The sequence below is a fragment of the Aureobasidium melanogenum genome (assembly GCF_000721775.1).
Source record: "Aureobasidium melanogenum CBS 110374 unplaced genomic scaffold scaffold_4, whole genome shotgun sequence".
Lineage (NCBI taxonomy): Eukaryota > Fungi > Ascomycota > Dothideomycetes > Dothideales > Saccotheciaceae > Aureobasidium > Aureobasidium melanogenum.
In genome coordinates, this window is record NW_024470056.1 from 42,180 (window position 1) to 67,480 (window position 25,301).

General features: G+C 51.2%; 9 protein-coding genes across 9 annotated transcripts; 4 read left to right on the forward strand and 5 right to left on the reverse strand.

Annotated features, from left to right (window-relative positions):
• Positions 1 to 365: 365 nt before the first annotated feature.
• Positions 366 to 1,805, reverse strand: M437DRAFT_63680 (uncharacterized protein; the record flags this gene model as incomplete). The annotated part of the gene is made up of 1 exon (XM_041024291.1): positions 366 to 1,805. The coding sequence occupies one exon, from the start codon at positions 1,803 to 1,805 to the stop codon at positions 366 to 368; it is 1,440 nt and encodes a 479-aa protein (XP_040882043.1).
• Positions 1,806 to 2,482: 677 nt separating this feature from the next.
• Positions 2,483 to 4,770, forward strand: M437DRAFT_81999 (peptidase family M3; the record flags this gene model as incomplete). Its single annotated transcript, XM_041027665.1, has 4 exons — positions 2,483 to 3,778; positions 3,841 to 3,973; positions 4,031 to 4,331; positions 4,389 to 4,770. The coding sequence occupies 4 exons, from the start codon at positions 2,483 to 2,485 to the stop codon at positions 4,768 to 4,770; spliced, it is 2,112 nt and encodes a 703-aa protein (XP_040882044.1).
• Positions 4,771 to 6,667: 1,897 nt separating this feature from the next.
• Positions 6,668 to 8,260, reverse strand: M437DRAFT_35106 (uncharacterized protein; the record flags this gene model as incomplete). The annotated part of the gene is made up of 1 exon (XM_041019297.1): positions 6,668 to 8,260. A coding segment is annotated over one exon (1,593 nt), but the record flags the coding sequence as incomplete, so codon positions are not given.
• Positions 8,261 to 8,797: 537 nt separating this feature from the next.
• On the reverse strand, positions 8,798 to 11,029 carry M437DRAFT_28641 (uncharacterized protein; the record flags this gene model as incomplete). The annotated part of the gene is made up of 1 exon (XM_041019141.1): positions 8,798 to 11,029. A coding segment is annotated over one exon (2,232 nt), but the record flags the coding sequence as incomplete, so codon positions are not given.
• A 457-nt stretch (positions 11,030 to 11,486) lies between these two features.
• M437DRAFT_72976 (phospholipid-translocating P-type ATPase) lies at positions 11,487 to 15,269 on the forward strand (the record flags this gene model as incomplete). Its single annotated transcript, XM_041025950.1, has 3 exons — positions 11,487 to 11,729; positions 11,910 to 12,247; positions 12,278 to 15,269. 3 exons carry the CDS (start codon positions 11,487 to 11,489, stop codon positions 15,267 to 15,269), a joined length of 3,573 nt encoding a protein of 1,190 aa, XP_040882047.1.
• Positions 15,270 to 15,800: 531 nt separating this feature from the next.
• Positions 15,801 to 16,992, forward strand: M437DRAFT_82002 (uncharacterized protein; the record flags this gene model as incomplete). The annotated part of the gene is made up of 2 exons (XM_041027666.1): positions 15,801 to 16,147; positions 16,200 to 16,992. 2 exons carry the CDS (start codon positions 15,801 to 15,803, stop codon positions 16,990 to 16,992), a joined length of 1,140 nt encoding a protein of 379 aa, XP_040882048.1.
• A 2,224-nt stretch (positions 16,993 to 19,216) lies between these two features.
• On the forward strand, positions 19,217 to 20,358 carry M437DRAFT_42372 (formate dehydrogenase; the record flags this gene model as incomplete). Its single annotated transcript, XM_041020557.1, has 2 exons — positions 19,217 to 19,952; positions 20,015 to 20,358. 2 exons carry the CDS (start codon positions 19,217 to 19,219, stop codon positions 20,356 to 20,358), a joined length of 1,080 nt encoding a protein of 359 aa, XP_040882049.1.
• A 1,151-nt stretch (positions 20,359 to 21,509) lies between these two features.
• M437DRAFT_43060 (RabGAP/TBC) lies at positions 21,510 to 24,070 on the reverse strand (the record flags this gene model as incomplete). The annotated part of the gene is made up of 3 exons (XM_041020673.1): positions 21,510 to 22,175; positions 22,237 to 22,499; positions 22,582 to 24,070. The coding sequence occupies 3 exons, from the start codon at positions 24,068 to 24,070 to the stop codon at positions 21,510 to 21,512; spliced, it is 2,418 nt and encodes an 805-aa protein (XP_040882050.1).
• Positions 24,071 to 24,349: 279 nt separating this feature from the next.
• Positions 24,350 to 25,006, reverse strand: M437DRAFT_82005 (uncharacterized protein; the record flags this gene model as incomplete). The annotated part of the gene is made up of 1 exon (XM_041027667.1): positions 24,350 to 25,006. The coding sequence occupies one exon, from the start codon at positions 25,004 to 25,006 to the stop codon at positions 24,350 to 24,352; it is 657 nt and encodes a 218-aa protein (XP_040882051.1).
• Between the last annotated feature and the right edge of the window lie 295 nt (positions 25,007 to 25,301).

Sequence of the window (25,301 nt, forward strand, 5' to 3'; positions counted from 1 at the left end):
CCAGCTGGTTAGTCTATCCCTTCCCAGGTTTTGCGACACACAGCCAAGGGCTCGAATGGACGAGTCTAATGAGTTCTGGAATTCTGAGCGGTATGATGAAGAGATAGACGATCTGCCTCGATGGGACCCTGCGCAACTATTCTCGCAGCCATTAAAGCAGGCAGGCGACCATTGGCGAAAAGTCTTGATCGGGGATGTCTTTCGTACGAGCAAACTATCCCAAGACGTGCTTTCTTGCATAGCGACTTATGGAAGAATCGGGGACTTGACGTTACCATTGCCAAAGGATATGTGGCCGATAGAGGGAGAGTCATTGATATGGACGCAAGCCAGGGCTGACGTTGTGCCTACGTGATCCGGCATATTCAATGGACGTCACAAATTTGAGGCCATGTTTTGTATGAAGCTTGTTGCCAACCTCTCCCCTTGCAAGGTTGCAAACACCCTCCAGGCACTCTCCAAGCTTCTAAGAACCGAGATGATGGGGTATAGTGCCTGTTCACACGCACACGCAGGATCCGCTGGCCATCTCTGAAAAGTATTTTGAGCTCGTGGGCTATGCTGCCAAATTCCAGGTTAAGATTTTGCAGTCTCGGCATTCTTTGAGCGGCATAACCGAGACTTGAATAGAGATCATCAATGTAGCGTTCAACCAGCGTCTCATCTGAGGAATGGCCATCGCCGTACCGCGAAAGGCTACCGGAAGGCGAGAAATCATCGGTTCGTGCCAACCTGAGGGTCTCAAGATGTGGCCAAAATGTTCGGAAAGATCCTTGTAAGCCATCAGGGCAGAAGAGCTCAGGAAAGACCGCCATGTCCATGATTTCAAGATGTTGTAGTTGCAATGAAACTTTGTGCAGGGCAATACATAACGTGTGCGGCCCAGTGTCCTTTTTCGGGGGTCTCACGTCGGGGATTTCGAAACTGTATCGCGAACCCCAGCAGAATTCGAAGCTTCGGATGCTTGATGGTAGCTGAGACAGCGCATTTGCAGTCGCCAATGTGTTGTTCTGAAGCATCTCAGGCTCCGTCGAAGGAGTGTTGTAGGTGTCAGTGAGCTGTATCTTCAGTACATCGCCACATGACGACAGGATTTTCAACTTCGCAGGAAGAGATATCCTGTTCTCAAGGCAAGGTCGATCTGGTATGGTATGTTGACCAGGAATCATGGCAGGGGTCAAAATTTCAGGAAAGTTCAGCGATGTTATGCACACAGCCCTGGGCAAGGTACAGTCTGGCGATAGTTCCGCACAGTAATGGGCGATAGCGTCATCATTTCCAGTCGCTGGCATCGACTCTGGCTCAGTGTTGTCTTCTCCTGTCGATGCGTTCTCTGCTTGTAAAGCAAGGTCAAGAGAGATAGCTTGAGTGGTCCAGGTTGAGAGATATTCAAACAACAAACACACACCTGTGGAGAAGGCGTGATTGTTCTCGCGTCGACAAATATTATCGTAAGTATAGTCTTCGTCTTTCTCGCGTCCTGGGCTTAGCCAGTAGGGAACAGCGACTCTGTAAAGGATCCGCCTGATATATGTACGTCGAGCTCTTCGCCAATCCTGTGGTCCACTGGTAATGTCGTCTAGCCTTGACAGAAAAAGACCGTGTTTCTTGAGTCGCTTGGTAGGACTGACTGTAACATACTCTCGATCTGACGGACTAAGCACCACAAGCGAAGAGTATATTCCTCTCTCGAATGCGGCTTGCCATGATTTGTTGACAAGTGTATATGGAGTGAGTTTCTCTTCCTTTCCAGTGATATGACTGGCAATCAGTAGCAGAAGCTCTTGTGGTAATGAGACGACCATGGTATGTGAGTTGTTTGCTGTGCAGAGCGCAACCTGAGGTTGGAGTAAACAAAACAACCACGACTTTTGGCCACATTCGAATTCCGCCGCCTCGCGGTTTCAAAACCAGCCTGTGCCCTCTCGACTGTTTCACCAATTGCTTGTTACATGACCCTGCAGCTTCAAGTTATCCTTTGTCGTAGAAAGGGAAGTTGGGAAAAGAACAGTACTTCAACGACAAATAGAGCAATATTCCATCGGCACACGCACAGATGTACGAAGGGCTAGCGCTTGTGCATTTTGCAAGAAGCTATAAGAATTCAAGCATACGGACAAGTCTTTACCAATCGTCAAACAATTTATTGGACAAAAAAATCCGTGATCTTTTGCAGGCTTGATTGTCAGTTCCCTTTGACTGGTTGCATATATTGAAGCAAGGAAGATACAAGCAGATCATCAATGTTGCTCGCTTTTGAGACGTGGCTATCGCTCTTCCAAGTCGCTGCCAAGTCACCAAGACCAACTAGCAATAGAGGATCTGGCGCCAATCTTAGAAGAGGAAGCCAATTCAAAAGATAACAGATATTGATCACAAGGCCATAGATAACCAAGCATAATATCTTTCCAACCGCCGTGAGGATTGTTTCAACTTCTACCACTAATACCCTTGCAGACAATCATCACATCTCACCTGCACAATGCAACACCAAACACCACCACAACAATACCCCCAGCTCATCCCTACCGACAAAATCCTCACGTTGACAGAACAACACATCAACACGTTACGGACCGCACGAAACAACATAGTCAAAGACATAACTCCCTCAACCGCGACTTTCCTAACAGTAGTAAAACCGCTCGCCGAAGCCCAACACTCCATCGAAGACTCTTTCGGCATGATAGCAATGCTGCGCTACGCATCTCCAGACGCCAACGCCAGGGCCGCTGCAGAACAAGCAAGATCCCTCTGGAATTTAGCCTTTAGCGAGTTTGCCGATCGTAGTGATGTCTACATTCTACTGCAAGCAGTCAAAGACCGTAATGAAGACCTAGATGCCGAATCAGCAAAGTATCTCGACGAGCTGTTGGCTGATTTTGTGAGGTGTGGACATGGTGTTCTGGATCCTGAAGGTATTGCAGAATACGTTGCACGGAGAAACAAAATCGACAAATTGCGTGCAGAGTTTACCAGAAACGTCAGAAACTGCGAGCAAGGAATTTGGTTGTCTGAGAGTGAGTTGGGAGGTGTACTGCACCAAGACATTACTCGGTTTCGCAATGCGGGCGCCAAACAACCAGGAAGAGACTCTTCCGATGGCAACAAGACTTGCTTTATCGCACTCAACAAACATGATGTTGGTGCTGTGTTGCAGTATGCAAGAAACTCCGAAACCAGGGAGCGAGTGTATATCGCTAATGTCGCTAAACTGCCCGAGAACCTGTCTATCTTCAAAGAAGTACTGAGACTTCGAGATTTGAATGCACGGCAACTTGGATACAAGAGTCATGCAGCATTTCGCCTGGAAAAGAGACTAGCGAAGACTACACAATGGGTCTACGACTTTCTCGACAAGCTGGAAGGGACACTTTTGCCACAAGGAAAGAAAGAAATGGCCGAGCTGTTGGATCTGCGAGCATCACAAACGCGCAACTACAAATCAGAGAGCAGCGATCCAGATACCATGTTAGCTTGGGATTACCCATACTGGAAACGTCTTGCACTCGAAAACACATCCGTCTCCCACGACAAAATCGCCGAATACTTTCCTATCCAAGTAGCGGTACCACGCATGCTTGACTTATTCTCTGATTGCCTGCAGCTGCGTTTCCTCAATGTAAAATCCCCTGAGGTCTGGCATGCTGATGTTTCAGCTTGGGAAGTCTGGGACGATAGATCAGAACAGAGGAATCAGTTTATCGGGTATCTATATATGGATCTCGTGTTTAGGGAGAACAAACATCGCGGATGCCAGAATGTGAATTTACAGCCCGTAAGTAGGGGATATACTTCAAGCGTGTCTTTGCCTATGCTGACTTGAAGGGTGGTGTATAGTCTTATATCGATAGCGATGGGAAACGTAGATACCCGGCTACCCTACTCATGTGCAATTTTCCACCTTTTGCACCTGCTGGCTCGCCCTCTTGTATCTTGCTTAAGCACGGCCAACTCATTTCTCTCTTCCATGGTACGTACATCTTTCTTACATACTCATGGCGCGCTTGCTTACAAGTGCCTCTGTCAGAACTCGGCCACGGCATACACGACCTACTGTCCCGAACCACATACTCACGCTTCCACGGCTGGCGCTCGCCACCAGACTATGCCGAAGCCCTGAGTATCATGCTCGAGAACTACGTATGGCTACCTTCAGAGCTAAAACTTATGAGTTGCCATTATACAAGCCTTAGTCCCGAGCTATTGCACGAATGGCAACTCCAACATCCAGATGAGAAACCGCCGATCGCGACTATACCAGACCATCTTCTCGATCCACTGATCCAGAGTCGTTTTGCTTTCCGTGCTCTGTATATGTTGGGTCAGTTGTAAGCGTTCATTGAGCTGGAACATATGAAAGTTTTGCGCTGAAAAGATGCCTACAGAGCAGATTCTCGCTTCGACATGACTGTCCACGATTCCCCCTCTCATTCCCACTGCACTTCCCTCAACTCCACAAACCTTTACATTGACCTCCACTCAACCTTAACACTTCTCTCACCCTCCTCCAACAAAGCCGAACACGGACACCCACACACAGATTTTACGCACCTACTGGCAGGCTACGATGCAGGATACTACAGCTATCTAAGCGCCCAAGTCTTTGCTTCAGACATATTCGCGCAATTCTCCGACAAGCCAAGAAATCAAGAGACTTGGGAGAGGTATAGGAAGTTGGTACTAGAACGGGGTGCAAGCACAGATGAACTCCAGAACTTGGAAGAGTTCTTGGGCGGCAGACCTGTGGACATTGCAAAGGTTTTGTAAAGGTTTAGAAGCTACTGTCAAAGTAAATCGAGACTATTCGCGCGAAGAGTTCATCATCACGAACACAAGAAACATCCTAAGCAGAGGAAAAGAATATTTGCCATGATCTGATACAACGAGGGACCTCTGTAAATCTTTCTACTCCTATTCCTAGTCCTACACAGACCGAAAGACAATCATACAAGAAACCAAACACCTAAGGCTTAGCCATGACATCGACATATCTGCCTCCTCTCTTCTTTCCCTTCGCAGTACCTCCCTTTCGCGGTGCAGGTGCACCAAGTAAATCATCGATACTACTCGCGTTACTCATGCTCGTGGCAGGGCGGCTCGGGGGTCCAGATGCAGGTGGTCCACCAGCCAGACCTCCCATCGGTGGAGGTGCAGAAGCAGAGGGGAAGCCAGTCTGTGGTGTGGCGGGTGATGCAGTGATTGATGATGGACCTGAAGGTGGACCAGAAGGTGGACCGCTGGCAGGTGTCAAGGTGCGAGAGGGCGGACCAGACATAGGAGGGCCAGCTGGAGGTGCAGTAGCAGCACTGACATTTCTACTTGGTCCCTTAGGTGGCGGTGGTGTAGCAGCAGTTGGAGTAGCAGCTTCAGCGCCTCCTTTCTTGTTGACCCATTTCTTGAGATCAGGGTCGTAGTAGAAGGAGCTTTGTTCTCCAAGCTTGGCTTTGATTGGTCCCGGTGAAGCGTTGGGGTCTTTCTTGCCAAACCAGCCACCAAACCATCCCTTCTTATCACCACTAGCAGCGGCCTTTTCGTCGCGTTTTGCGTCTTCTTCGGCAGCCTTGCGGAAGGCCTCGTCTGCCGCTTTGTCATCGGCTGCCTTCTTGAGAGCGGCGGCTCGGCGAATGATTTCATCATCATCCTCGTCATCCATGAAGTTCTTCTTCTTTGGCTTTTCTTGACCTTCTCCATCACCGTCTTCAGGATCAGGTTCAGGCTCATATGGTTGATAGTTCGAGGTGGGAGGTTCGTAGCTCGAGGAGCCAGTCAGAGGTTCGTAAGACGTGGGAGGCGCATACGACGAAGGTGGTTCGTATGAGGCAGGAGTGTAGACAGACGTCTTGGGTTCGTCAGACACCTCAGGCTCGTCCGAAGGTGGCTCGTATGAAGACGGGGGTTCATAGGAAGACTCGGGATCGTACGATGGAGGCTCGTAAGACGTTGGTGGCTCGTAAGACGACGGAGGTTCGTATCCGAAACTGGCTGATTCGTTTGGAGGAGCGGTTGGCGTGTAGCCAAAAGATTGCGGCTCCTGCACAGGAGTTGGCTCGGATGGCTGGTATGGCGACTCTGTATGGGGCTTGTACGACGAGGCCTCTTCAGTCTCGGCAGCCTCAGCGTTGTTGTCTCCATAAATCGGGGACAACGGGGTGTACGAGCTGGGTTGGTAAGGAGATTGTCTCGCAGCTTCGGGCTGGTATCCATATGTTGGTCTGCCCTGGTCGAGACTAGATCGAGGCTCCGAGTCGACGCCAGATTGGATGGACTCGCGTCTTGAGGGCGGCTGGCTGTACTGTACACGATAATCTGAAACGGCACGGGATACCTCAGGTCGAGGGACACCGAGTGATGGTTGTGCTTGTTGGTTGCCTCCAGCTTGTTGCGGCAAGTATGCTCCGAATGGCGTGCTACTAGCACGCTGAACTGGTGCGGGGGCGGCTGTGGTTGGGGATACAACACTACTGTAGCCGGTCCCAGGTCTTTCTGGTTCGTAGGAACGGGAGGACTCCATAGAACCTCTGCTTGGAGCATATGCGCTCGAGCTACTCGGGGCGTAGCGTGAAGCAGAAGCACCACCGTGCTGAGTTGGAGGTGCATAACGGTTGTAGACAGTAGCAGCAGGTGCAGAAGATATACTGCCACCCATTGACATTGCTCCATACAAATCGGTGGTTGAAGGATTTCGACTGACTGTTGGTGTCTCGCCAGTAATGCCGCCAAATGGTCCTGCGGAAGTACCTTCACTACCACTTGGATCATTCGACTTCGATTCGTCGTCATCACCAGCAACGAAAGTGTTGAAGCGCTTCCACATGCTACCAGAGACCTTGTCCATAGATGGCTTCGGAATCCAGCCTCCAGACGCGCTAGCCTGAGGTGCTTGCGACAGGCATCTATGCAAATCATCTACACTGCTCAATAGTGCAGGGTGATAATATGGCGAAAGGCGCGTAGATGCCTTGAAGGAGGCCATAATCGCATCACAGTATGCCAGTGCTTCGCTACGTAGGCCATGCTCTGTGAGTATCTGAGCATGCTGGTATTTGAACGCCTGCAAATGGTGGAGAGTAGGTGATGTTCCAGGAGTAGGGGCGAGAGACACGCAAAGCTCATAGACCTCGGTAAGAAGAATCGCATCCAGGTCAGAAAGTTCATGAGTCTGGTTCTTGTGGTCCGCTCCGAGCAGTACAAAGTCGGACTTCTCGTCGTCAGCGCCGCCAAGATGAGCTGCCGCCTTAGCGAAGAGGTGGCAAGTGTGAGCTGCCTCCATACGGCCATAGCTGGAAAGAAGTTTACCCAGCGCTGAGATGGCCTGGATATCGTTGTTGCTTCTATTGCTGATGATAAGACACAATGTTTCGCGCCACTGGTCGAGACCATCGAGAGGATTCTTCGCACTGGGCCCTGCTTTGCTAATCATCTGGAAGCCAGCACGAGCAGAAGGTGGAACAAGCTCATCAATGCTCTCTTCCCAGTTTCCAGCAAAGACTTCGTACAATGCTGCGAGTGATTCAGAGTTTTCTCCTGCATCCTTGACTTGAGAGCGGACATATTCTTGAACGACCTGCTTCCAAATTTCAGGACCGGCCACCGACGCGATCAGCAAAGCGTGAGACCACAGCTTTTGCTCGGCCGCATACCATACAGCCTTCTCACGAGCGCCTGCAAGCAGATGCTTGCGAATTTGCGCCAAAGCATTCGCATTGACAGGCTCGGTAGAAAGTCCTGATGATTTGCCGTCTGCAACATCCTCAGCTGGATCTTCTGTCTGAGTGAAATTTGGCAACAAAATTTTACGAGCAGCATCCTCCGCAGATGCATTGCCTTCAATCTTGTTGTCATTTTCGAGCAGAAGCTTGACCATTTTCCAGAGCACAACCTTCTCCTCGATGCGCTTCTTCGTTTGAACAGGCAAGCTGAAGTCATGAAGAGAATCTTCGTTGGCCTTTTCAAGATCCTCAATCTTGCCGGTGATCCACGTGAGGGCCTCTTTCTTCTTGGATTTGCCCTTGTTCAAAGGTCCAGGGAATTTGGCATCACGCTCGCTCAGAGGGTAAGTCAACTTGGTATCATGGATGGTAATGTGGCCAGGTGTACACTTGATAGTAGGGATGGCATGACCAGCAGCATAGAAAGGAGCTTGCTTGGGGAAAGTGCTCACCAACGAGCCGCTAGGTCCCCATTTGAAGACAGGGCATCCTTTGTATCTCTCTAATGGGTCCTGGGCTCGTTCGTCTTGAGGAACAGTGAAGCTCAGATCCGAAGAAAATTGCTGTCGAGCGGGAGGCAAGGTGTTTCTTGCGTCTTGACGCTGTAGCAGGGTTGGAGAGGTGACATTGCCGGCAGCAGAAGTCGGTCTGTCGATCTGAGTAGCAGCTCTCAAAGGGACCTTCATAGCAGTTCCTGGCGATGAAGTCTTGGATCGTCTTGGCGGCGAGAAAGTATCGCTCGGCACAGGCACATTGGTGGGAGCATATGACTGTGGAATACGAGATTCGGGAGACGAAGTCATGGGAGCATAAGGATTGGCGCGAGGAGGCGATGTGTAAGATTGAGAAAGAGTCTGGTCGAGGGTGTTGCTGTCCCTTCTTGGGGGTGTCTCGAAACCCTCGGCGAGACCAGACATTTGACGAACTGGAGGTGGCGGCTGGTATGAAACGGCACGAACAGGCGGTGGTGGCATCTCAGCAGCAGCAGCAGGCTTTTCATGGTAGGCCAATGGGCTTGAGGTACGAGGTGCGAATGGCTGGACTGGTCTTGAGACAGGCGTGGCAGCAGGCATGGTCGCATACTTGTTCTGTGCTTGATTCTGGGCTTGAGCTTGTGGAGCAGGAGAATAGCGGGGATTTACTGATGGAGCAGGCGGCGGCATTGGTGAGAATCGACCAGTTGCTGGGGGAGGCGCTGCTGTTGAGGGAGCTTGCTGAACAGCGGCAGGTGAGTATCTCGAACTCGACGGGGGACCAGTGGGTTGAGGTGGCTCTAGCTGCTGAGGTGCAGCTTGCAAGTCAGGCAACAAAGGTAGCTTTTCTGGCTGTCTGAAGTCTGAGATGCCATAATTTGTGGAAGCAGAGGACGGAGGCATTGCGGGTCGAGATGGTGGACGGATGGGTGGTCCTTGTGGAGGGGTCTGAGCAGCAATCTGAGCAGGGGAAGGTGCAGTGACAGCTGGAGTGTAGGGCCTATTGCGAGGCTTTGGCGCCATGGGTAGCTCCTCAAAGAAGCCAGAAGCAGATCTGTTGGCACCGGAAGCAGTAGAGGGTTTCGGCGGCAAGGTTGCGACGCTGGGAGACTGGTTCATGGGAGGCGATGCAATTGTTGCCGAGGGAGCCGCAGTTGCAGAGCGTGATAACGGTGGAGGACCACTTGGCGGGACGGACTGCATACTGCTACTGCGTGGTGGAGGAGGTGGAGCACTAGACTGAGTAGGTACAGCAGCAGCAGCCGGACGCCTACGTGGCTGAACAATATCTTCGGGCAAGTCATAGGGAGAGGAGTAGCCACCTTTAGACTTGTCGGCAAAGCTTTGCGCATTGTTCAAGGCTGGTCGGACGGGTTGCTGTTGCTGGTTGTACAAAGGCACAGATGGCAAAGCTGAACTCAAGTAAGGATTTGGCTGCTGGGCTGCAGGAGAGTAGGGATTCGCAGGAGCATTAATCTGTTCTTGCGGGCCTCCAAGCTTTGTGAAACCGACCGTGTTTCCTTGGCCATCCAAGACAGGAGCAATTCCAGGGCTGAGTGCTTGCTCGGGACTCAGAACTTGCTGAGCTGGAGCGGGAGTTGTGTCAAAGTCGTCCAAGAAGCCTTCACCATCATCATCGAAGAAGCCGCTGGGATCCACAGCGTTGTCGTCGAGGAAATCGTCGTCATCCAATGCAGCTGACCACATGGCAGCCAGATCTTCCTCGCTCTTCTCGTTTGTGGCAGGGTCATCTTGATCTTTTTGCTCTTGCAAAGCTTGAGCTACAGCAGTTGCCTGAGAAGCAACGAAGCCACTTCCAGCCACGAGATTGTCCGAATCCACATTGTTTTCTTCTGCTGTGACATTGCCTACAACAGCTCCAAAGTCGTCGGTCTGATCGTCATCTCCCCACTCGAAAGCAGTCGAGGATTGAGGTTGCACTTGGGCTGGTTCCTCGATAGGCTCTTCAGCCACTTGTCGCAAAGTTTCCTTGGTTTCCTCCAAGGTCTCTAGAGGCTGAGAAGTTGCTGAGGTCTCGACATCTTGCTCGTCGAATGAATGCGATTCAATGGCAGGCTCATGTGACGATGGATCCTCGGTAGACATTTCGTAAACATGTTCTGCAGCTGCAGCGACTGCTGAGGGATCGGAGTGGACAGAGTCGAAGGGGACATCGTGGGCATTGATGGCAGGGGCGTCTGTAGCAAAACCGGGGGTTGGCAGAACCTCCTCATCCTGCATCAGAGGGGCATCGTCGCTTTCGTCGACAGCATCGTCGGCAGCGGTAGTGTGACCTTGATACTCGTACTGTTCTCTGATAGATTCCGACTCTTCCTCGTCCAGCTTTCCGAAGGCTTCGTCGACGGCGGAGCGCGCGGGCTTTTGCGATGGCAGTTGTGCAGGCTCAGCGACAGGTTCAGAATCGAAGCCGTGGACTTGGTCGTGCGGAGGATTGTAAGCGTTCTCGAGCAAGTTATGAGTTGGCTCAGGTATCAATGTCGGCGACTCGGTGGAATGTTGGAGTTCGGCCTGTGTGTCTTGTTGATATTCGTGTGTAACTGGTGCCGAGGCTTCGGGGCTTTCTGCGGTAAGCTTGTGGTCCTGGATGAACGAAGGTTGCAGTGTTCCAGCGGTTGACTGCTCAACAGGCTCTGCAAGTTCGGCGTCTTCAGCGATAGATTGGTCGTGTTCAGCAGGAATGCGATCGAAGAAGTCGGCATCATGATTGTCGGCTTCGGCTGGAGCAGGTGGTGGTTGTGCCGTAGTGGCTACTGGGACATCATGTTCGCTGTTATGAGACCTCAGAGCAGGATGCCACGAAGAATGGGGGGCATTGTCTGCCATGGTTGTGTATTATGTATAACGGTTGCTGTGGCCATGTCTCAGTATTGATGTCGCAACAATTCAGGCGACGTGACCATCCGGCGACACCTTCTGTATGCTGAGGCGGAGCAACTCACCAAAACAAAATGACAAGGAGCAAAGAGAGGCTTGTCAAGACATTGGATAAGTTAATAGTACACACAGGGCAACAGCATAATAGTTGAGGATACCGAGTTGAAAGGAGGTGACAATTGCCAGACTTCAAGCAACAGCCAAAGCGACATCAGCCAAGCATGACAACCAATCGCATTCACCGACCCCGGACTTTGACTCGTGCGACACCTCCGGTCAGGGTGACCTGAGTCAGTGTGAGACGAGCCCAGAATAGCAGACGCCCACGTAATTGTTGTATCCAACAGGCAGCGACAGGCAACAAAGAAACTTTCTCACCTTTTCCTTGCGACAAAACAGATGAGGCATGTCACATCGGCACGCCGACTCGACCGCGTCGGCCGCTCTGATCCCTGATCCCGACTCGGATCTGGACCTGGACTTGGACGAACTCGACCCCCAGACCTCCACCACCAACAATCGTAACTATGCGAACGGTCATTCTGCCAGGAACATCCCACTCAAGAACCTACGGCTTGGAGGAAGAAGAGCTTTCCGCCGGCCCAACCGCTATGTCGACGATGCAGATACCGAAGACCTCGAGGCCCTGGTCGGAAGAGACAGCCAAACACACCATCGAGACTCGCATACCGACCATGCCGCTCCCTCACATACCTCGCGCTTGCGCCGTCTGTCCGACAAGTCGCGCTCTGCTCTAGCAAACTTCAGAGCCCGCCTCAACCCCTTCTCCCGATCCACCCCTCTCGACAACGACGACGACGACGACGAGCCCGAAGATGAACACGATCCCGCTTCCAACCGCACCATTGTCGTAGGCGCTCGCCAGGATGCCAAATACCCTCCCAACGCCGTTTCCAATGCCAAATATACCCCCATCTCTTTCCTGCCACGAACCCTGTACAACGAATTCTCCTTCTTCTTCAACATGTACTTTCTCCTCGTCGCCTTGTCGCAAATCATCCCCCAGTTGCGCATTGGCTATCTGAGCACCTACATCTTCCCCTTGCTCTTCGTCTTGACAATCACTCTCGGAAAGGAGGCTATGGACGACATACACCGGAGAAAAAGAGATCAGGAGGCCAACTCCGAGAGATATACCGTCTTGCAGTTTGCAGACAATGATACTACCGACACAAGGAGACGCCGTCCGACAGACCAAGATGCTGATGGCTTACTCGATGCTGAAGTTCGAGAGACCTCCAAGCCCTCGCGATTGTTGAAAGTGGGAGATGTCTTGGTCATGACCAAAGACCAGCGCTTTCCCGCTGATGTTGTCATTCTCAAGAGTTTCTCTCAAGAGTCGTCTGCTCAGCCTGAACCTTTGCCCGAAAGTGAACAAGTAGACCTGTTTGAGACCAAGGTCGCAAGCGTGCCAGAACCACCATTGGCCAACCAAACCACTTCTGAAGATCCAAGCGCCGGTGGTGAAGCCTTTATACGAACAGATCAGCTTGATGGTGAGACGGACTGGAAACTAAGATTGGCTTCTCCACTGACCCAAGACTTGCCATCTCGCGACTTCACAAGACTACGTCTGACGGCCGGAAAACCTGACAAACGTGTCAATGACTTTGCTGGTACCCTGGATCTGCTACCAGATGGCCGTCAAGCCTACGACCCCTACGAGTCTGAGGCACCGGCTGCTGAAGTCCCAGGAACAAAATCTATCCCTCTGTCCATCGACAACACTGCCTGGGCCAACACTGTGCTGGCCTCAAGCACTACTGTTTATGCTGTGGTCATCTATACAGGTCCTGAGACACGTGCTGCTCTCTCTACCTCTGCTAGTCGTTCAAAGACTGGTCTGCTCGAGAACGAAATCAACTCTTTGACCAAGATTCTTTGTTTCTTGACTCTCGCTCTATCATTCATTCTGGTGGCCATGAAAGGTTTCCAAGCTGAGAACGGTCGAGAGTGGTACGTCTCGGTTATGCGCTTCCTTATCCTCTTCTCCACCATTGTGCCTATCAGTCTGCGCGTCAATCTCGATATGGGCAAGTCAATGTATGCTTGGTTTATCGAGCGTGATCAAGGTATTCCGGGAACTGTCGTGCGCACCAGCACTATTCCTGAGGATCTTGGTCGCATTGAATACTTGCTCAGTGACAAGACTGGTACTTTGACTCAAAATGAGATGGAGCTGAAGAAGATCCACGTTGGTACAGTCTCGTATGCTAATGAAGCAATGGATGAGGTTTCAGGCTACGTCAAGTCGGCTTTCGCTGACCTGCAAGGCTTCTTCTTACCTTCTTCGAATGTTACTGGTGGGCTTGCTTCAGGTACACGTTCTCGCAGAGAGATTGGCCTGCGAGTCAGAGATCTAGTTCTGGCATTGGCTTTGTGTCATAACGTCACGCCTACCACCGAAGAAGTCGATGGCTCCACAGTCACTTCATATCAAGCTTCTTCGCCAGATGAGATTGCCATTGTGGCGTGGACAGAACAAGTCGGATTACGACTCTTGCATCGCGATCGAAAAACTATCACCCTTCAATTTGTGTACAACAGCAAAATCGTGGTTCGCGTACAGATCCTCAACATCTTCCCCTTCACCTCCGACAGCAAGCGCATGGGTATCATTGTCAAGTTCGTCCAAGAAGGTGGAGCTGGTGGTGATTTGAGCGAGCTGTACTTCTTCCAGAAAGGTGCAGATACCGTCATGACTTCTATCGTCGCTGCCAATGATTGGCTAGACGAGGAGACAGCGAACATGGCTCGTGAAGGCTTGCGCACTCTGGTCATCGGCAGAAAAGCTCTCTCTGGAGAGCAATACGCTGCATTCTCCTCAGCCTACGCGGAAGCATCATTGAGTCTCCACGACCGCGATAATAGCATGGCACGAGTTGTCAAGCAGCATCTCGAACACAATCTTGAGCTGTTAGGCGTGACGGGTGTGGAAGACAAACTGCAAGCTTATATCAAGCCATCTCTTGAACTTCTCCGCAACGCCGGCATCAAGATCTGGATGTTGACTGGAGACAAAGTCGAGACCGCACGCTGTGTAGCCGTGTCTTCGAAACTCGTCTCAAGAGGCCAGTACATACACACAATCGCAGGACTCAAGCGAAAAGACTTGGCACTTGACGCACTCTCACTCCTGCATTCTCGTCCAAACGCAGCTTTACTGATAGATGGCGAATCTCTGTCTCTATACCTAACCCATCACAGAGACGCGTTCATCACCCTAGCGGTGCGGCTACCCGCTGTGATAGCGTGTCGCTGTTCTCCGACACAAAAAGCAGACGTCGCAAAGTTGATTCGCAATCACACTCGTAAACGCATCGCTTGTATTGGTGATGGCGGCAACGATGTGAGCATGATCCAAGCTGCTGATGTAGGTGTTGGTATCGTGGGAAAAGAAGGTCGCCAAGCCTCACTCGCCGCTGATTTCAGCATCACTCAATTCAGCCACCTGACCAAATTGCTCGTTTGGCATGGTCGCAATAGCTACAAGCGCTCGGCGAAACTTGCGCAGTTTGTCATTCATCGTGGTTTGATTATCAGTGTATGCCAGACTGTGTTCTCAGTCGCTTCAGCGTATCAACCCATCGCCCTATACAGAGATTGGCTGTTGGTTGGCTATGCAACTTTGTATACCATGGCACCAGTCTTCTCGCTTACGCTCGATCGCGACGTCGATGAGAATCTCGCCAATCTGTATCCAGAACTGTACAAGGAGTTGACTTTAGGAAAGTCTCTTTCATACCGTACCTTCTTCATTTGGGTCGCTATCTCAGTTTATCAAGGCATCATCATTCAAGGAGGAAGTCAGCTACTGGTTCCCAAGTTTGCGGAGCACAGTACAGGAAACGCCGACACTGCAGCCGCGTTCGCGCGTATGGTCAGCGTGTCATTCACTGTCCTCGTCATCAATGAGTTGATTATGGTGGCTGCGGAGATCACGACCTGGCATCCTGCGAACATCATCTCCATTCTGGCGACTGGATGTGTGTACTTTGGCAGCATACCATTGCTCTCTGGGTACTTCGATTTGAGGTTCGTGGCGAGTGTCGGATTTGTCTGGAGGGTTGCTGCTATTTCGGCGGTGTCTTTGGTACCAGTATATGCTGGCAAGTTGATTCGGCGAGCGGTCAAGCCGCCGAGTTATCGCAAGGTTCAAGGAGTTTGAGAGATATCTGATTCTTGATATGCATTTATTATCTTCTATAGAATGCGTGATTTGGTCCCAGCTTTTATATTGCACAGCGAGGAAACGGGAGTTTGGCATACAGAGACAACCGGCCGTTTGCTGTTGTCTCAAGTTTTGATATAGACAAAGATGAATGAAATGTATCTGTCATTGTTCCATAGTACATATCCTTCCGTTCGTATCTCTTGTTGAAGATTGCTCTTTGAAGCGGTAGCGAAATCATCGAAGCAGTGTCGCAGTGCCTCCGTAAAGTGATTGACGGTCAACAAGATATGGCAGGTGCGAGCCTCTCGGAGCTGCCCTCACTTCACCAACATCGTGACACACAGTTTGCTCTTTTTTCGTTAGTCACGTCCTTCACTTCTGTTCACCTGCGGAGTGCTCCTTCGCTCTTTCAGCACTTTCACCGTCACCTCTTTCGCTCCTGAACAAACACTTCCCTTTCCCCTTCTTCAACCTCCTTTCGTCTAAATACCCTCCTCATCTGTCTTCATACCACACTCATCAACCATGGCTGGCCACGCTGACTCTGCCCACCGTCGTACCTCTTCGGCTGTCTCTTCAGTCGATGGGGCTGCCTCTCACAACGGCACTGAGCCCGACTCTGCAGCATCTGCCAGCACTGTTCCTACTGCTAGATCGACTCCTTTCATTGGACCACAGAATCATCCTGGCATCGCGCCTCAGCATCATCCCAATCCCCTTGGTCAATCCTCGAACAACGGCGATATTCCTGATGGTGATGCTTCTCAGCTTGGTGACAGTGCTTTTGCTTCGCAGCTCGAAGAGGTCCAGACCCAGATCAGAATGCTCGGATCGAATGGACCACACCTGCCCACCAGAAATTCCAGATATCGGTTCGTGTTCAGTCCTCTTGTCTGTGATCCTTAGCTGACCGGACATTGACAGTGCCAACTTGACCTTGCCACCACGTGCTGATGGTGTTGACCTGAACGAACTTCGCACCATCGAAGCCGAGATCATGTTCGCCGAATACTACTACCACTACGACCCAGCTGACGGTCCTTTCCCTGCATCCAATACTCCTGCCGCGATTCGAGCCTCCGGCTTGGATGTCGACGACGTTCCGTGGGGGCCACTTGAGTTCAGCCACGATGAAAGCGATACCGAGGAAAACAACGAGCGCATCGCAGCTGAATACGACAGACCTCTGGTTCCTTACTACTCAGGCTCCACTTCCAATCAGGCCTTCCTCTCTACAACCTTTGACAGAGCTGCTCGTCCAGGCACTTTCGCAGGCATGGCCATTCGCGATGCCGATCAACCTACACGTGCTCCTCCTATCATGCGCACTGGTCCTCGGTTCTCTGTTGATGCCATTGCTGAGATGAGGAGTGCAAGGGCTGCTGCTGCTTCGTCGCCCACTGCCGCACCAAACGACAACGAGCCCAACATCGCAGCTTTGATCCATGCCTTCCAGACCCAACCTGCCCCTGCCTCTGCTGTTGCCCTGTCTCGTGAGGTCGAAGCGAGCTCGTCGGCAGCTGACGACGACACCGTTGCGGAGTCACCAATCTTCCCAGCTAACTGGGTCACCCACACGAACTTTTCAGCTATGCTCCCACAGCAGCAGCCTGCTCAGTCTGCTGCTCGCAGAAGAACCTCGCGCAGGTACAATGACAACTACACCACCTCACCACCATCCAACCAGCACACTGAGGAGGAAGGTGATGATGCTTGATTACCCACCTCGAGGTTAGTCGTTGGTATGCTTTGACGCATACATTGGCTTTTGGTGAGATGGTGAGAATGGCTTGATCCTCAGCATGGATATCCGCTTGCACTTTGACATTGATTGAAGTTCTGCTGTTTGCCCTCGCTTGGTGGTCGGAATGGCGTTTGCAATGCTTCACATGGCTTTTGGCATTGTTGGTGTGAGTATTTTGTGCTTCATGCTCTCAGGACCAGAAGTGCTCAACTTTCACTCGCTTTTCTTCCTCAGATTTGCAGGGCGGTATGAACAAACATGTGACGCGTATGAGATAAAACAACAGACAGAGATAGAAGCAATGAAAATTCAAGCATTCAAGATACATACAGCTCCAAACTTACATGCACAAGTTCTATCACGGCTGACCTAGCATTTGCGAACGACAACGCAGTGCAACGTCGTCGCCAGATAACAGAGCCGCAGTCAATTACGGAGATTAAGTCCGTTTGATCCGGCCGGAAGTGCCGGCAAAATTCCAACGTCATGCCGACCCGCTTTGGCTCTATCATCAAGGTGTCACTGTGGAGTATGAAGGTGATTGCCAGGTTTCGTATGAAGAGTCGCGCGAGAGGAAACACGAGACAATCGCAGGGGGCAGGGGGATTCTTATTCTCATACGATTCATACGAGTCTCTTATGCCATACGAAATTCCGACATCGCTTTGAAGGACAGCGAATCTCGGCCGCAACACCACCGCAGAATGGACAGAATTGCCTGTTCTAGCAGTGGTTCCAGCCAAAGGCAACCGCTTGAGCTTCGAAGGCAGCCTCTTCCCTTCCTTTGATGCTGGATGCCCAAAAGCAGAAGGTCAAGAGCATGCTGACTTCCCCTCACCTGTTTCTACCGAGTCTCGGCCTTTGTTCTTGACTCCTCTGAGCCTTCTTTGGTGAATGAAGCCTTGACGGACGAAGTTCGGAGAGCAGCTCGAATCAGCGTTCGGAATCCTTTTCCCCGAATGGAGAGATTGCTTTCTTGATACTACTATTCTAAGCTATCGATCAGGAGATCTGTCAAGCACGGATTCCGGTCTAGTCCGGTCTAGGATGAATTGATTCCTACTTCCTTACTTGGTGACTGAGATGTTCAGTTGCTGCAAGAGCAGAAGAGCATGGAGAGCACCACTCTCAACGGAGCAGATTCGGGGATTTGAGGTTCAAATGATTTGTGGAGAGAGCTTCAGCATTGACGTTTTGTTACCCGTTGATCGAACGCAAACCAAAAACACCCCCGCATTTTCTCCTCTTTTGGCTGTTTTCTTTTCCCGTGTTCTGGATGCTATTTGACTATGGAGACAAAAGCTTGTAGTTTGTCTTGAGTTGTCACAAGCTGAGAGTTGGAATTGTTGGAGTTGTGAGGTGCAATGCAAAGATAGGATAAGTTGAAGGCTGGCAACAATTGCGTTGCTCTGACGAACTTCAGCCTCACGGAGACATGCGGCAATTGGGAAATTTTGTGGGGAGAGGATAAAGTGAGACGTCACCGAGCGGAGCAGAGCTGATGGCAAGTGAAACAGCTTCCTTGCCTCCCTTTTCACAATGAGTATGGCGAGGTAGCTCTAGCTATTCAAGTTAGAGGACATTGGAGCTGCAGGAATTCTTGAAGAAGCTTGACTGCCTGTCTTGGGAGTAAGAGGGGTGTTTCTCCACTTTGTTCTCCTTTGAAGAGCGGGTTGGTGGAAAAGTGAGGCTGATGCTCGTTGATCTGGATATTCATCACGATCTATGCCCCCAATTCAATTCTACACGCGGCATCCATTCGTGAGACTTGCCACATGTCTACCCCTCTCCTTTCCCGATCATCAGGCCAGCAATTGATTCCAAATGCCGAATTTTGGGCGTACGGGACATGAACAGGAGCAATCGAGACCGAAGTTCGGACGAGGGCTTGCATACTGCGCGTACGCTTTCTCCACAATTGGCTAACCTAATGATGCGAGCTTGAGAGTAGCTCCCCTCCTTCTGTTTATAATCGGCCACACATCCCCCTTCCTGCCAGATTCTTTTTCTTTTCTCATATCCTATCCCTTACACTTTCACAATGGTCTTCTTCCGCTCTGCTACCCGCGCTGTGCGCCCTGCTGCAGCCTCGCTGCGTGCCTCTCCTCTTGCAGGTGCCTCTCTTTCCTCCCCTCTCAGATCCACCGGTGCCATCCGCTCGCTATCGGCCACTTCCCGCCAGAATGGCAAGGTTCTGATGGTTCTGTACGATGGTTTCGAGCACGCAAAGGAGGAGCCTCAATTGCTCGGTACCACTGAGAATGAGCTCGGTCTCCGCAAGTGGATTGAGGACCAGGGCCACGAGCTCGTCACCACCTCCGACAAGGAGGGTGAGAACTCGACCTTTGACAAGCACCTCGTTGACGCCGAGGTCATCATCACCACTCCCTTCCACCCCGGTTACCTGACCAAGGAGCGTCTGGCCAAGGCCAAGAACCTCAAGATTGCCGTTACTGCTGGTATCGGTTCTGACCACGTCGACTTGGACGCTGCCAACAAGACCAACGGCGGTATCACTGTTGCTGAGGTCACTGGTTCCAACGTTGTTTCCGTTGCTGAGCACGTCGTCATGACCATGCTCGTCCTCGTCCGCAACTTTGTCCCCGCCCACGAGCAGATTGCCTCTGGTGACTGGAACGTCGCTGCCGTCGCCAAGAACGAGTACGACCTTGAGAACAAGGTTGTTGGTACCGTTGCCGTTGGTCGTATCGGTGAGCGTGTCCTCCGCCGTCTGAAGGCATTCGACTGCAAGGAGCTCCTCTACTACGACTACCAGCCCCTGTCGGCCGAGAAGGAGGCCGAGATTGGCTGCCGTCGTGTCGAGAACCTCGAGGAGATGCTTGCCCAGTGTGATGTTGTCACCATCAACGCTCCCCTCCACGAGAAGACCCGTGGTCTGTTCAACAAGGAGTTGATCTCCAAGATGAAGAAGGGTATGTGCTTTCTCTTTCCCCCATCACTCACCAATCTCAATTGCTAACTTACTTTTCAACAGGCTCATGGCTCGTCAACACCGCCCGTGGTGCCATCGTCGTCAAGGAGGATGTCGCCGAAGCCCTCAAGTCCGGCCAGCTCCGCGGTTACGGAGGTGACGTCTGGTTCCCCCAGCCCGCCCCCAAGGACCACCCTCTCCGTTACGCCCAATACACCCACTGGGGTGGCGGTAACGCCATGGTTCCCCACATGTCTGGTACCTCGATCGACGCCCAGAAGCGCTACGCCGCCGGTACCAAGGCTATCCTCGAGTCATACTTCTCTGGCAAGCACGACTACCGCCCTGAGGACCTTATTGTCCAGGGTGGTAGCTACGCTACCAAGGCTTACGGTCAGCGCAAGTAGAATTGCTCTGATGGTGAGCAGTGTGCACAGGATACTGGTCATGTTGTTGCTGAAGCCGTACCTGATGCTGGCATCCTGTTGAGAGTTATGCCTTCTGGATGTTGGTGATGAGGATACTTGAGCTCGCTCCAACATTTGAGACTCAATTCCTGTTGTTTTTCTATCATGATGGATGAATACCCTTTTTCTCTTATTTGTATAGTCTTTTTTCCTATTACGAAAATATCATTTTTATCTTCCAAGACAATTCTTTCCAAATCCTGCTGGATCGAGTGAACTCTTTACCTATTTTGAAAACTGCCAAAGATGCCCGGAACAAAAGCTCTTGTCTTTAGAAACGGAGCCATGGCTTCTTGTATTGCGAAACCCCATTCCAGTCACGTGAAAGAGGTCCGAAAAAAAGATAGCTGCCAGTACCACCCTGTCTTGATACATCAATTCCTTTCTGCCTCTCTCAAAAAAAAAGCTCGCCCATTTATAATAGCAACACAGATGTTCTTCTAGTATTTCTTCCAAGACTAAGCCTTGTTTTTTTTTTTCGGATGGTTAACATCAGATTTGAAATCCCCCATCACGCCACGCAATCTTGTCATGCTAGTGACAGGAATCTGAGATACGGCAGTACCAAGTCGCAAAAAAAATATTCTTAGATCTTCTTTTTTTTTTTTTTTTTTTTTACTTCTTCTATTCCTTCTGGTTTCGGAAGGATCGTGCTTGGAAATGCTCTAGTGTTACAGATACGAATGTAATAACTGTATAGATTAGAAACGCATATGAAAGAACAATATCACTTTGTGCTACGCACTAAAAGATGCAGCCACAGATGCTGCGGAAAGGAGGAAGAGAGGGATAGCTCATGACGACGCAAACCAAAGCACGAGAATCAGCAACTCTCGAAGAGGGGAAGAGACAAAGTGGAAAAAGAGAAAAAAAAAAAGTTTCATATACGATCGTGATAAAACCTCCAGTTCCAAAACCCCCCCAAGAGTAGTCCAGCATGTCCCAGAGCTCTCCCCTGTCCTTGTCCATCCGGCCCGTATAACTTCCAAACCCAAAGACAAAACACCAAAAATCACCCCGCAAAGCAAATCCGGTCCATCCGATTTTCCTCCTCCCAATGTCACGATAGATGTTTCTTCCGAAACTCTGCTTCACTTGTCAGGTTTCTCGACCCGAGAAAAGTCCCTACTGAGCAGCGCCCTAAGCTCAGGACTGACAATCCTCTCTTTCTGTGCCGTTGTCGTGGTCTGCGCACCGCTCGCACCTTGCGCAGCATCAGAGGAACTGCTAGCAGCAGCAGCTTGCTTTCCATCATGTCCTACAGCAGCAGCCCCCTGATCCAAAGCACCCCCAGCAAGTTGTTTCCTCTGCCTCAGCGTCGGAGTAGGGAAATGATCTTTCCGGTCAATAGCTTCCACAGTCCTCTGGAACCTTCTAAACAGTGCTTCTGCCCTAAGCAACGTCGATGCCAAATCAATCGTATTGCTCAACTCATTCACATACTTGAGCACCTCATCGAAACCCCTCAAATGCTGCATAATCACATCTCTGTGTTTCTCTAGTATCGCAACAGCGATAAAGAGGTGGAAGTTTGCTGAAAGGTAGTCGGTCCAGAGGCTTTCCCACAGTCTTAGGACGTCTAGCCAGGGGAATTCGCGTTTGTACCAGACCAGCAGCATGCGGAAGAAGAAGAAAAAGTTTGTCGAGTCGACGGATTGGAGGTGGAGGTAGAGTTTAGGGTCGAGGAGTTGGACGAGGTGGTCGAGGGTGGTGAGTTGGAGACGCATGCCGCTTTGGTCGCGGAGGAAGTTTCGTTCCTAAAAAGATTTTGTGTGAGTAATGATACACGAGCTAGACAAAGAAGAGTGAGAGACTTACCATGCGATTCATAAAGTTTACAAAGCCCCAGAAGGCTACTGCGTCGTCTTGCATGACTGCATAGATGGGAGCGAGTAAATCACTCATACCTTGAACATAGCCCAAGTCTTTGTTGTATTCGTTGTAGGTTAGTAGCATATCCTTCATCTGCTCGAGATGGACGTTTGTGCCGACTTCGGCAAAAGGAGATGTTGGATCTGGATGAGGAATGTCTTCGCCAGCGAAGAGAGGGATGTTTCGATCAGTTCGGTGCACATCTTTTTCTACAGCACGGACCCCACGCAATGTGGGTAGATGTCAGTTACTTGATGCTAGAGAGGGGAAGAGTTGATCGAGGAAGCTTACCTATGCGCATCTTTTGCTCTTTCCACCATTCACGTTCCTCAAGAGTGCCATCTTCATCCATCATACGATCCCACCAAGCACCCTTGAGACGAATGTACTCGTCGTTGAGGCTGTTCATATTGGCCTTGCGTTCATCTCTAGTACTGTTCCAATCGTGCACACCCAGGAGGAAGAGCCAAGCTTCCTTCCTGACACCATCATCTGGATGTAGACCACCATGAAAGACACGCTCCTTGACTTCATCAGGTGTGACTTGTAGTCTTCCATGTGAATCAAAGAAAGCGTTCCATTCCTTGATGGTAACAGGATCTCTCTTCTCGTTCAGTTCAAGGTTTCTCATGTCAACATCGAGAATCTCAAACTCGCCCAGCTCAGTATCCTCATTCTCAAGCAGGTCCTTGGCTGTGTAGATACGTTGGCTCCTGTCACGCTCACTCTGCTCAGCAATAGTCATGGCCCATCTCGCAAGATAGAGGCGAGCACTGTCAAACTCTTCTTGGACGGTCTGTACCTGAGGATTCTGCATGATACGACGCAGCTGAGGAGGCAATTTAGGGTTATCAGCAGCAGCCTGGGCAGTGCGACGAGTGAAAGTGGTGACCTGACTGAGCTTCTCCAAGACAGCCCAGCGAGATTCCTTGAAGAACTTTGCAACGGGATCCTCCTTTTTCTTTTGTTGAGGTTGTGCATTTGGACCTTCAAGAGCTTGCTGAACCTTGTCGGGGGTTGGCTTTCCAGACTTGGTAGTGCCAAAGCCAGTTCGATCAGCATCGGAAGGCTCAATGAGGAAGATGTTGGGCTCGGGAGAGCGCTCGACGTTGAGGTGCCTCTTCAGCCATCCCAAGACTTGGTCACCACCCCAGAACAAGTTGCCGCTCTCACCAAAGGGGTCAAAGTTCTCGCGGGCGAGCTTCTTGCGGTGGTTTATTGTGGATTGACATTCGCTGTCGTGGAAGAAGAGAGCGGGGAAGCTGTCGCCAGAACGAGTGTTGATGACGATGCTGCCAAACCACCAGCCGGCGCTGGGTGGGCGGATCTGGACCGAGTAGATTTCGCTGGCTTGAACAGCAAAAGGATATGGCCCTGGAGAGGCGGAGTGGGCAGAAGTGATGGGCGGAGGCGGAACGAGGTTTCGGGTAGGTTGGTCCTTGTCGTCGAGGTCGACCTTTGAGTAGGTGTCGAGCTGGCCCTGGCTCTGGAGGGAGGCAAGAGGAGTCCAGCCCAGGATCAGCGAGGATGAGGGGATTTGGGTGGATGAGGAAGCGGCGGAGGATGCGGAGGGCGACTTTTGCTGGTAGAGGGCGATGAAGCCGTCGATATTGTCCTTGGACGAGGGCGAGGGGTGGACAAAGACCTTGCTCTTTGCGTAGAGCAGCTTGACGCCGCGCGAGGCCGACGACCGACGGCGCACGCTGTTGTAGTCGCTCTCTTCGTCGTCGCTCATGTCGTATACTGATGCAGGAGGACTGCTGTTGTGTGATGCCGCCATCCTTTCGTCTTGTTTTTGTATCCGTCTCTGTCTCTCAAACTGCTGCCTTGATGCTTGTGATGGTTCCTCGGGGGCATGACGTGTGTGGGGTAACTTTCTCCCTCAGCCCCTCTTCCATGATTGTCTTCCAAATATTATCATTATCATCACATCGAACAAGAATATTTCTGTGGAAGGAGAGGATTGAGAGAATTCAGGATCTCGAATATGTTTTATTGTGATTAGTAGGATTTCCCGTGCAAAATCAAAACTCCATAACTCCTCGCTCCCTCAACACAATCAACCTCTGGCAAAGCGACCAGACCCTGCTGGTGATGCTCCTCCAGATGATGCTCCGGCCGCCGATGCTACATTTGCCGCGCTGTTGACTCTAGCAGCTCCCCACAATCTGGCCTTGAGTCTCTCCTGCGCCGTGCCTCCACTGCTGGCCGGTGGTGAAGGGTCGCTTCCTTGCTGCTGTTGAGCGATAGTACTCTGATAGCTCCCTGCTCTTTGACTGGGCAATGGTCGTGGTGCCGCCAAGCTGTCCCCTCCCTGGGACCGTCCTTGGAAGGACCCACTGCGATCTTGTGCTCTCACTCTCAGTGACTGAGGCTGTGGTGACGGCTGTTTTTGGCCAGGGGTATCCCAAAGATCACTCAGACCGCCTCTTCCACCTCCTTGAGGAGCATTGATTGTAGGTGTTTGTTGTGATGACGGTTGTCGCAGGCTGGATGTGAAGGATGCTGTTGTCTGCACAGAGGCTGAGCGCTTGGGGTCGTTGGGCAGCCAAGGTGGAAAGGCTTTGTTCTGCTCAGTGTAGTATGCGCGCAGTGCTCGACATAGGTGAGAGTCGTCTTCGGTGTCGCCGTCGACTTCGTCGGATAGGAGGTTGCGCCGGAGTGTGTTGTACTTGGATGTTGTGTTTGTGAGGATGTTGGACAGGTAATACGACATGGTGGGCTTCTTGTTTGTAACTGCCAGCAGTCCAAAGTTGTATGTTTCTTGAATCAGATCAAGTCGGGGTGATGTCGTGCGAGGTTGACAAGACCCAAGGAAGGTGTGCCGACTTGGAGCAACTCGCCCGAGCCTTGGCAGCCTAAAACGGCAATCCGAGCACCTTTCCAACCTCACCTCCTAGTGTTCGTCTTCGCCAGTCTTTCCTTTTTAGTGACCACCACGTAGTACTAACATCTTACCCCGCCGCCGTACTAGGTAGTTATGGCGACTCTCACGTATACATAAACCATGT